The 12,384-nt window shown below is 38.6% G+C and overlaps 1 protein-coding gene across 5 annotated transcripts in view; it reads left to right on the top strand.

Moving 5' to 3' along the window:
* Positions 1-12,384, top strand: part of MCTP1 (multiple C2 and transmembrane domain containing 1) — a 594,727-nt gene that overhangs the window by 212,224 nt on the left and 370,119 nt on the right. For 2 of the 5 annotated variants that reach the window (XM_025387620.1, XM_025387618.1), the window contains exon 2: positions 44-46. The exons of the other annotated variants lie outside the window; for them this stretch is intronic. In XM_025387620.1, the coding sequence (XP_025243405.1) occupies positions 44-46 (3 nt within the window). The remainder of the gene's footprint in view (positions 1-43; positions 47-12,384) is intronic. 5 annotated transcript variants of the gene reach the window in all.

The raw sequence follows: 12,384 nt of genomic DNA, 5'->3' as shown, positions 1-12,384 counted from the left end.
ATATTTTTCTATTGAAATAAAAAGTGGGCTTAGTAATTATTAGAAAGTTTAAAGTGGAAAATTAGTGAAAGCCTCTGGACCCTTCACATTTGGCTTTCCATTTAAGTGAAAGGCAAGCATACTTAGAAACTTCTGATTATTCTGTTTGTTTTAAAATTGTATGAGCTTGTTTATCACTGCCTACTTTCTCAATTGCTGTTGGAGGCAGTCATACGAATTGTGTGGCTAGAGAAATCTGTGGATAGAGAATGAATGAGAGCTTTATTTTTCAAATTGTTTAAGCTTGCTTTTAAAGCTAATTCAAAGATTGGGGTGACACAGGAATATTGTCTTGGCTTTATATTGGTTGAAGAAATAACATCAAATCAGTGTTTAAAGTGGTATTTGGTATCCACATAACTTTGCATACTCATATTCAAGGCCTTTAAATTCCTTGGTTTCGAGAGCTATAACTGAATGAGCAAGATATTAATGACTTGAGGTTTTCAAAAATGTGTCTGCTAATGGCTGGCATTATGAATACTTTGGTACTTCTTAATTGACTTACTATCATGCTTGGAGATTGCTTCATTTCTATTCAAAATTATAACCACTGCAAAGTTGCTAGATTCTAACTAAAACATGGAAATTACTTTTCATTAGATATATATTCAATAATTCATGTTTTTGCAAAGGTCAAGGGGTTAATGAGCTGATGGGAGGTATGTCATGATTCTCCTCTTCTTTGGAGTGGAAATTGAAATTATTTCAACTTCCAAACATATTCGAAGGCAGTATTTTAAATTGGAGAATACGGTATTCCAAATTGGAGAATACTGCTTCCTTTGCAGGTTTTGTGGGCTAAGGATTCTCTGTTTGGTCTAGTTTGATGGAGCATGGATTTGTGGAGTGATTATCAAAATGTAACATCTGACTTTTGCAATTTCTTAGCTATTGCCACAGTACAAATGTCCAAATCTTTACTCTGGGAATTGAGCCATAAAAGTACAAATGCTTAAAGGACAGTGGTAGATTTTGTATCTTTCAAAACTGGAGGTGGTATGGTAGATTGTTTTGATACACTGTATTTGTTGAAAGTGATTAGCAAAAAGAGATTTCTCCAAAGCTTACGTTTGAAAAAGAAAAAAGAAAAATGTAAACAACCAATGAACTTCCAATCCTTTCTGTTAGAATTGAACTGCTATTTTATATTTATATAACTGTACTCTTTTTCAGAGCTATGAGAAGAGAAAAAGATGACTTTTCACAATTAGAGAAGTTAATGACATATGTTCTGCTATACCAGTGAACATGATAGATTTGAAAATAAAACTTTGCTTTAAAATCTCTTAACTCTTAAGATTTAGAAGACAATTAAAAGTTTTCTTGTGTTGGTGATATTAATAAAAGTTATTCTTTATGCCTAAAAATTCATAACATGATCACCATTTATTTTAATAAAAAATATAACTCTTATGAAAAGTGTATGCTAGCTTCATATCCTGTGCTGCAATGTATAGTTTCAAGAGATAAGTGGAATTTATCATCATGCTATCTTATGAATAAATCCTAGCTCTGCTTTGTAATAAAATTCATGTTTGCTTTGATTCCAAGAACTATAGAAATCTACTACATGATCATTAGGAGATGAAGGTAAACAGATGGAATTAATAGGCATGTATCTTTTGCAATCTTTGCTAAATACAAATGCAGTGAGATAGCATGTGGTCTATGTGACAAAATCCCGGGCTATAAGGAGTGCAGTGGGAAGAATCAACACTTCTTTGTAATATCAGAGAAAACCTCTAGATTTGGAAGTGACAATGAAGCCCTTGTCTTCTTTTGATTTTGTTTTTCTATCTACAGAGTAGGGAAACACTGTGATGCTAGATGACAGTCCCATACTTCCCATAGGTGCTTAGTAAATGTTAGTGATACTGGGAACATCAAGGTAGATGAAGCATTTTGAACTCACCAGGAGAGTCTGTTGTTATAAGTGCTGAGATTTGTAATGCATATCCCCCTGAGATAAACCCAACTAGGAAAGCTATGGAGATGGTTTGTTGGGCTTTAATTCCATCTTAATTTAGTTGAGATACTCAAATTAGTCACTTAGTCTCCCTTTGCTTGAGTCATTTCACTAGTGGGATAGGATTAGTAATATTTATTCACAGCAACTTACAGCATACTGAAATATACCAAATCAAGTTCCAAATCTCCCTCCACAGGGATTTCTCTCCAAAATGAAAATAATAGTAATGCCTAGCATTTAAGTCAGACTGTATAATAACTATTTATGAACTATCTGTTTTACAGCAACTTTATGAGGTATGGGTTCTATTATTATTATTATTATTTTCTTTTAATGATGGAGAAACTGAAGTACAAGGAAATTAAGTGACTTATTCCTGACATCACACAATTAGTAGTAGAATAACCAGAATTAAACCTAGGTAGTCAGGCTTCAGAGCCAAGATACTTAACTACATTCTATGCCACCTTCTATTAGAATCCCTTGGTCTTAGTAATTTGAAATGACTGCTATAAAGTACTACAGAGAGGAAAATACATCTTTTAATGTTACTACATTTAATCATTTTAATGACTGCAACATTCTTATTCTTATTGAAACCCAGGCCTTTATGAGCCAGAAATATACTGAAGTTATTTGGAATTTACATAAGATGGGTGCTTTTATTAACACAAATGTGTCTGGAATGAGCATACATAACTGAGAGCTCTCCTAGGTGATCATAGTCTGTGATGATACAAAAGATTTCCCTTTTTTGTTGTTGTTTTTGATGTGCAAGTGGGGCAGAAACAGTTTTCAGTCTATGTTTAGTTATCTGATACAGTCCCAGGAAAGCTTTAGGGAATTTTGTGTTTTGATAGAAGATTAATGTCACATCTGTCTTTTTTCTGTTCATTCCCTAAACATTTCCTGGTGAAAGTCATTATTTGGGAAGGAGCACATTGAACAAACTGTAGAATGGAGAAGTTTAGGTCTGTTATACAACCAGGTCCATTTTGATTTGCTTTCCCTAGAGACTCCACAAATTATCTTTGAAATTCTTGGGTGGCTTTCAAACCTTCCTGTTTTATCAGGTCTTGCAAACAAGATGGAGGGATGGATGTATTCATGGATGGATGGATGGATGGATGGATGGATGGCAGGATGGATGGATGGATGGATAGAGAGATACATGGATGGATGGATGGATGGATGGATGGATGGATGGATGGATGGATGGATAGATGGATGGGCAGATACATGGATGGATGGATGGATGGATGGGCAGATACATGGATGGATGGATAGACAGATACATGGATGGATGGATGGATGGATGGATGGATGGATGGATGGATGGATTGTAGGGATAAATGAAGGTGTTCCCATATCTGTTCTGAGTCATGACTCATGTACCTGATACTGGATTGGGACGAGACTAGAAAATGTGGGCCCAGAGGAATGATGTATGAGATGTGAAAGAGTTTTCCTTAGTTCATCTCATATTTTGTTGTCTGATAGTTTTCAATGTGGAATGAACATAGCTATAAGCCATTTCTTGCCACAAGCCTTTCTTCTATTTCATATTAGTTTTTAAAATTATATATAATGAACCATAATTGATTTACTTCATCGATTCAAAAGCTAAATGTATGCAGATATATACATATATATTTATATACATTATTCATATGCAGAGAAAAAGAGAGACAGATAGAGGTGTGATAAAATTAAAAGGTCAAAATAAATTTGAACACCTAAGTTAATGAGAATTGTTAAACTTTGACTATTTTATAATTAATTTATTATGAAGAAAATAACCAAGATGCAGAAGAAACAATTATGGCAAAATATCAAAAAAGAAAGGTATTTTTAAGATCATTTTTCAATACTTGTTTACAAAAGTGCATAGCATTTCTTTCCATTTTGGAATGGCAGCTTTTTTCCCCACAATATTTTATCAGAGAACTCAAATAAGAAGTCTGGGAATCAAAATTTATTTGGCACAATTAGTCAATTGTGAGTGATCATTTCCAAAATAAGGAAGGTGACTAAAGACTTGAGTTAGGAAATTCTGCAAGTTTCAGAGATGGTATTAAGATGTTATTGTTTCAAGTTTACAAGGCAGGGAGGGAATACAGAGAATATTTTCCTGTAAAAATACTTGATCAAGCACAACTAAACAGGATCAAAAGCTTTAGACAATGGAAACAACTCTACTGGGAAAATTACACATTTGGCTTTGACCCAAAGGAGTCATTAAAAACAAAAAGAAAAAAGAAAAAAAAAACAATTATCATATAGATTTCCCCCCACCCTTAAACAAAATAGCATATTTTCACAGTTTGAGGACACTCTATTCCTTTATGTACAGAGGCCTTGTGTTATTTGAAATACATTTGATTCCTGTGGCTCACTGTTTTCTGGTGGTGATTTCCCTCACTTAGAAATAGCATGTTCCAAGTCAACAATCAGTGGACAGCATTACCCTGGCCCACTGGAAACCTTAACTCCACATAACTACAGCCTGAGACTCAGGTTTAATGTTCGACAGTGAAGGACTTGTTCTCTGACCCCTCTCATATTTCCCAACAGTCTATGAACTATTTCAATATAGGAATTCCTTTTCTCTTTTTTCGTTTTTCAACTCAATGGTTCCTGTGAATCTTGAAATCAATTCTGAAACAATTACTTCTAAGTTTAATCCACCTGGAAAATTTTCACTAAACTCATGTCTAGAGTTTGAAAAATGTTATGCTTAACGTAAACGAATGAATGTTTCATGGCAAGTGTGTACAGTACTCGTTGCCCCTTTATCTACAGTTTTGCGTTTCAAGGTTTCAGTTACCCATAGTACTGTATGATATTTTGAGAGACAGAGACAGAGGCCATATTCATATAACTTTTATTATAATATAACATTATAATTTTTCTATTTTATTATTGTTACTATTATCTCTTACTGGGCCTAATTTATAAGTTAAACTTTATCATAGGTATATATGTATAGAAAGAAATAGCATATATAGGGTTCAGTACAATTCTCTGTTTCAGGCATCCACTGGGGGTGTTCTAACATATTTCCTGAAAATAAAGGGATCACTGTACTTTAAATGTGTAAGTAGCTGCAAAGAATCATTAACACACCAGACAGAAGAAGTCTCTGTAGCCTTATTACTGGTTTTAAATTATTGAAAAATCACACAGCATATGAACATTCAAGAGTTTCTGAAAGTCATGTAACAATTCCAAAAGTATCCACATTACCACTAGGAAGCCACTGATAATGGCAATAGTCACTTTTGTGAGAAAGTGTTAAGAAAGTTATAGTTCAAAGTTTTCTAAGGGGAAGAAACAAAGATAAAATTTTTACATAAAATTATCTCATCAAATCTAACTAAATAAGGTAAAAATATACCCAGGTTTTAGACCACATGGCAGGAGCTTTAAAACAAAGGGCAGCGTCTCCATTTGGGTGTTTTTTACATATCAGACATTAATTTTTTCAGAAATTAAGGACTGAAAACTATATTTGCCACATTAATATATTCTTCCCATTATATTGTGACCTCTGCCTCATTGTATCTATTATTTGTGCAAGTTTTCATGAGAGATTATTTTTACATTTTACAATTTTAATTGAAGTTTTACAAACCAAAATTAAGGAGAAAGTTAACTAAAAACCAAACATCACTTTGATTTTAAAAGTTCAGTTCAATGAGTCAAAGCAGTTCAAAGTGTTGTACCAGCTGTAAAATGTCCATGATCTCTTTCTTCACCCTGAATAGTGTATAATTCATATGAATAATGTTTAATTGAATATAAATAGTGTATGAATATGAATAGTGTATGAATAGGAAATATTTATATGAATATTGATAATATTCATGCATCCATCCATCCATCCATCCATGTATCTGTCTATCCATCCATCCATCCATCCAGCCAGCAGCAAAGAGAAGTTGAGCCATTATCAATATGGGCTCATATATGAATAGTGTATAATTCATATTTACAAAATGTTGATAGTACAAGGTGCCTTAGAGATCAACTAACTCAACCCTCTCATTTTGCAAATAAAAAATATTCTGCCACAGGCAAATTAAATGACTTGTCTAAAATTATATAGCCAGCTCCTGACAGAGCCAAGCTGGGTGTGGGGTTGCTGTCATGTAGCTCTGCAATCTTTTTACAGCATCAGTCAACATGAGTATCCCTATCTGAATTTAGTATTTAAATTCTGCATTCATTTTTCCTGCTTATTAAAATGTTAATTGTGCACAGTATAAATCGATCTACGCTTGACCTAATTTCCTTTTGGCCACGAACATTTTTTTGAGCCATATTTTTTGGAAGGACATATTTTATGCCCTAGGTAGAACCACAGATTCTACCTGGAAGCTTCCCCTCATATCTGAAAGTTTGCCTTCATTTTTATTCACTTGGCACTGCAGATGTACTTGTAATCACACAGATAGGTCCACATTTAACCGCTTGCGCACATCTAAGATTGGTTATACCTCTCTACCGGCTCCAACTTTCCAGATCCTAAAAATAAACGCATGTTCAAACTTCATAAATACAATTCATTGTATTACTAAAAATGTATACACCTATCCAAATCGGTTAGCAAAATAAATGGCAATCGATTACTAAACAGTATATTAATTATGCCTTTGTCATCAAAGTAGTAATGCCCTAGGAGTTGCCAGCCCTCTCTTGGTGGCCCCTCCAGAAGTTGGGTGGCCACACCCAAGCAGCAGCACTTCAAAGTGCTCAGTCCTCTACACTTTCAAGTGGACGGTGCTAAGGGGCTTGGCCTTCACCTTACAGGAGAGCGATTCTTCAGCTGCATGGTGAAGCAGATTCACCAGGGAATCTTGCTCAAACTACATGTACCCAGGCCTACGCCTGAGAGATTCTCAATCATTAGGTCATGGGTAGAGCCCAAGAATGTATTTTTTTTCTCTCTTTTTATTTTACTTTTTTGAGATGGAGTCTCACTCTGTCCCCAAGGCTGGAGTGCAGTGGCATAATCTCCGCTCACTGCAAGCTCCACCTCCCAGGTTCAAGCGATTCTCCTGCCTCAGCCTCCCGAGTAGCTGGGATTTCAGGCACCTGGCACCATGCCCGACTAATTTTTTTTTTTGTATTTTTAGTAGAGACGGGGTTTCACTATGTTGGCCAGCCTGGTCTTGAACTCCTGACCTCTGGATCCACCCGCCTCAGCCTCCCAAAGTGCTGGGATTACAGGCGTGAGCAAGAATGTAAATTTTAAGAAAAGCCCAGGTAATTCTAATGCACATTTCAAGTTAAGAAAACCTGGGGCACCAAGAAAAGACTTCAAGGAGAGGGTCTGATGATGCCAACAACCAGGGCATCAACGAGGAAACACTGAAGGGAGGCACCTGAGCTCCTGCGTGTTCCATATTCCTGCCATTCCCTTTCAACTGTACCTTTTTGTAGCATATCTAGTGTGCTCCCACATTCTAGCACTGTCTTCTTCCATATCTTGGGGAAACCTTTTGAGTATGGGCATAACCGCTTGGAAAGACATAGGTGAACTCTCAGAACACCCTATGCTGGGAGTCTAGTCAGGGTGCAATCAGTCACTTCCCCACTCCATACTCAGTAAGGTTGAGGAGATGGTGGGCGACGGTGTCAAGGGAGAACAGTCACAAAATGCAGCAATGAATGGGTACCCTTAATCCTAAGCCAGAGGCTCCCAGCCAAGCCTCAGCAGCAAAGAGAAGTTGAAACTTGAGTCTGGATGAGAGAAGTCTAATGAGGTGAGGAAGCTGAGATTCTGCTAACCAAAGAATAGCTTTGGCAAGTGCCACATTGTGGACATGGTCCTGCCTATGCCCAAGACTGAAAGAAAATTAAGACTAACTCCCTAAAAAAAAGAGAACAATCAGCTGTACAGGCTAGCTGGGCTGCTGGAAGAAGGCCCTGCAAGCTTCATTGTGACCATGGGCTAGTGTGATGAGCTGTAACAAGGAGCAAAGTGGCCCATGTGGCACAGGGCTTGAGAAAAAGGTCCTCCATGCCTCCAGTGAAAATAGTTGCTAAATGCGCTTTGGGAGGCCAAGGCAGGCGGATCACGAGGGCAGGAGATCAAGACCATCCTGGCTAACGCGGTGAAACCCCGTCTCTACTAAAAATACAAACAATTAGCCCGGCGTGGTGGCAGGTGCCTGTAGTCCCAGCTAATCGGGAGGTTGAGGCAGAAGAATGGCATGAACCCGGGAGGTGGAGCTTGCAGTGAGCTGAGATCGTGCCACTGCACTCCAGCCTGGCCAACAGAGTGAGACTCCATCTCCAAAAAAAAAAAAGAAAGTTGCTAAGCAGAGTCCAAATTTGGAGCTAGAACAGTTGAAGTTGAATCTAGCTCCAAACATACATTGTGACTTTGAGAATATTATTTGACCTCTGTGCGTTTTAGTTTCCTCCTCCTAAAATGAGAATGAAAACATCTTCTTTGGAACTAGTAACCATAGGTCTAGATGCAGAGTATAATATTGGCCCCTTTGTGCTGCCAATATTTTCACATGATCAATGCACAAGCCTTTTTCACATGATCATAATTCAAGCCAACACTAGTCTAATGGTCTGTAGAGCCATCAATTCATGTGAGACAGTCTTGGGCAAAAATTGAAAAAGCTTGTACTGTGTAGGGTGAATGTGACTAGTAGAGTGATTTATTGGAATCTTTACAAGCTCTTGTTTGCTCTTGTTTATATTCCCCCAGCCTTATGTAATTTTTTTTGTTTAGTGTTTATCCAATTAGGGTTAAGAGGGTAGGACTTACTCTACTCCAGAGCCAACAGAATGTTTCTTGATCCTGGTTTTACTGAAACACAGGAGCAACTTGTCAAACTCTCTAGATAGGAGATGGGGTACATTGGTTCTTCCAGAACCAAAGCCAAATATGCTTTAGCATCAGTTTGCCAACAAACTCCCAACCACCCCCCCCCCCCCCCACACACACACAGGAAAATTGATATTGTTTCATATTAGAGTCTGAGAAATCTAATAGTTAAGAATCCTGTATAACAGTTAAACTTGTTTACTCTAAAGGAAAATTTATTTTTCTCATGGATCTATTAAAATTCCTCTAGAAGGACTTTTACATGTATATATTTCTACCTATTGTTTTCTTGGAAGCCTAGCAGAGAAGTAAAACATATCACTTATCCCTAGCATGTGATTGCCAGATTTTAACAAAACTCTAGTCAGTGTTAAGTTGTATTTAAGACAGTCTCATTTACGTGAGTATGAATGCCATTCTGGTTCTTAGATACATTAGTCTGTGCAGTGGCCACAGTTTCACAGAGTGAAACTTTCAGTCTACAAGATCTCTATGCTTACATGCAATGCACTGATTATTTCACTGCATTTCCCCCCTTGCATTCAGGGACACAAAAATATTTTTAAGATCTTGTGCCCCCCAAGTATACATATGTAACAAACCTGCACGTTATGCACATGTACCCTACAACTTAAAGTATAATAATAATAAATAAATTAAAAAAATAAATAAATAAAAAAATAAAAAATAAATAAAAAAAAAAGAGCTTGTGCCCCCAGAAACTATGGAGGAGAAATGGACCCAATGTTTGTTAACAAATCATCATGAATATCACTCATGATATATCAAATTATAAGCTGTACTGAGGGACATCAGCAAAAGTAGAAAATGATATAGAGAATAAAAGGGGAAGTTAACTTATATTTTTTGGCTCAGACATGTCCTCTCTGAGAAAGTGACTTTTAAGCTGAGACCAAGGATATATAGAGTTACTTTTGGTTTCTCTGCTGTTTGAAAGTTTGTGAGGATTAGAGAAAATGTATGTAAAGTACCCAGCACAACATCTAGCAGCGCCAAAAGTCTCCAGGAGATTCTGATCCAGCCTGTCTCCTAATCAACGACTACCAAGCCAGCTGGTACCTCAGACAGCAGTTCGTGGGCTGCACGTGCTGCCTAAAGCTCCAGATCTGGTGTCGCAGGTATGCCCAGGTTAGCTGAGGATCCCCGTGGCCACGAGTATGCTCTGTATGTGAATTGCTGCTTCACGAGTATGCTCTGTATGTGAATTGCTGCTCAGATCTGCTTTGTTCAACATTTCTCTCCAGGGATAAGCACCCTTCCTCTCGCTTCCCCTTTGTTCCAGTCCATTTGGCTTGGCTCTGATTTCCTGCTTCCACATCTTAGGAATAGGTTCATCCCATGGTACCCTAATCCCATGGAACTTCCCTCAAACCAATACATTGCCACCTCCCCACTGAGAGGTGCCAGCCTCTTCTCCCAACTCTCCCAACCACCTTAACAAAGTCAGCCCCTCCCACATAGTCCCTAGTTAGGATCAGAATGAGCTTTATCTGCCTCTTAAACTTTGTGGTTCCTACTTCTGCATTCCCTCTTAGGGAATAGAACTACTTTGGGATGAATTCACCAAGCCGCAGCTGGGCCTGCCTTTGTAATCCTCTCTCTAGATAGTCTGCCCCAATCTCACACGTGGTCAAAGCCTGGTAGGTAGTTGGTGAGTTCCTGAGTATCGCTCTCTGGGCCAAGGCAGTTCAGGGCAACTTCCCAAGGCAAAGGAGACAGGAGTCGTTCTTGGATTTGGATCAGACCACACTGGGCTTTGCTGAGAGGAACCGGACCAGCATCCAGAATGGTTTTAAATGGACTGGGTTTGAAACAGTTCTCAGAGTGTTGAGAACAATTATGAAGGAATCAGAGTGGCTGTGGTTGCTGAGAGGTTTGGAGCGCCCTAAGGGTATCCCCCAATCTGTACTGCAGAATTGGAACTCCATTGACAAAGAAGAAGAGAACTAGAGCAGGCTGGAGCAGGTGTAGCACTCAAGTTGCCGCAGGGCCAGCCGTGCTGAGGCTGCAGAAAGCCAGGACACTGCCAGCAGCAATACTCCAGCTCCTGCTCCTTCCTCAGAGGGTGAGAGGCAAGCTGGGCTCAGGGTAGCCTGACAGCAGATGTGGCCTGGGACTGTGGCCTAGTAGACCTTCCATGGACCTGGTGCTGGTGGATGGGTAAGGAGAGAACCTAGGTAACAACTGAGTGCCTTGACAAGGGCGTGAAAAAGCCAGACTCCACCACAGAGAACAGGAAGATAGTTCTTGCCCTGTTGTGGTTTCTAAAGTTTGTAATTTCCAAGCTGCTGGCAGCACCTACAGAAAGGGAGGGTCGGCCGGTCGCGGTGGCTCACGCCTGTAATCCCAGCAATTTGGGAGGCCGAGGCGGGCGGATCACGAGGTCAGGAGAGCGAGACCGTCCTGGCTAACACGGCGAAACCCCGTCTCTACTAAAAATACAAAAAAAGAATTAGCCGGGCGTGGTGGCTGGCGCCTGTAGTCCCACATACTCGGGAGGCTGAGGCAGGAGAATGGCGTGAACCTGGGAGGCGGAGTTTGCAGTGAGCCGAGATCGTGCCACTGCACTCCAGCCTGGGCGACAGAGCTTCGTTATACTTGTATGCTTTCTATTTTCACACACATACATCAACAAGCATATCAGACAGATTCTGTGCCCTTGCAGGTAAGTCACCTGGCCTGTGTCATCAAAATGTAGCATATTTCTGTACACTGTATGTTATTCTGCCAAAAAACAAACAAACAAACAAACAAAAAAACTATGGTCCCAAAGGCTAGGTTGACTAAGGAAAAGTGCTTCTAAGCAATTACTTTATTATGTTTGATAAGCTTAACTTGGCTTCTATCATGAAAGACCCTAATGAAAAGTGTCATCTGCAAAGTTAGGAGTACATACAAATGTTTATGCTATGTAGACTTTAAAGATAGTTGATGGTCAATTTCTCTCATCACTGTTTCCACTCCCCTACCTACCAATAATTTGACAGTCCTTGCAGCTGCATTGTAACTCACCATCACCCCACCCTTTGTTTCTGAGCAGTCATAGTGGGTGAGGAGAAAAATAGGGCAAATTTGAGAGAAAATATGTGACTATACAAAAGTCAAGCACATTTCTTTGGCTGTCAAAATTAGGTCTGAAAATTAAGATTGAGAACATCTGTTTTAATTATGTATGTGGCACAGACTGTTCTGTTGTTTCACAGCTTCTCTCAGGAAAAAAAATAAATAAATAAATAAAGATACCTGCTCACAATCTTCCCCTGGAGCAAAGCCTAATTTTCTTTTAGCTATAAAAAACTACTATTGATATTAAATAATGTTCCTAGGTACAATATTATGTAAAATTTTTACAATTTCTTTGGCAGATCCTGTATGGTAAGATTGGAAAGGACAGACTAAATGCAGTAAACATAAATTTCAAAGTGGAAATGACTGACAAAGTGTGTTAGCTCGGTGTTTAATCAGGCATAAAAGCTTTATTTTTTGACCCAATCGTGAAAAC

Source organism: Theropithecus gelada, chromosome 6 (assembly GCF_003255815.1).
Source record: "Theropithecus gelada isolate Dixy chromosome 6, Tgel_1.0, whole genome shotgun sequence".
NCBI lineage: Eukaryota > Metazoa > Chordata > Mammalia > Primates > Cercopithecidae > Theropithecus > Theropithecus gelada.
Note: the sequence above shows the minus strand (reverse complement) of the source record. Positions and strands in the feature narration are given on the sequence as shown.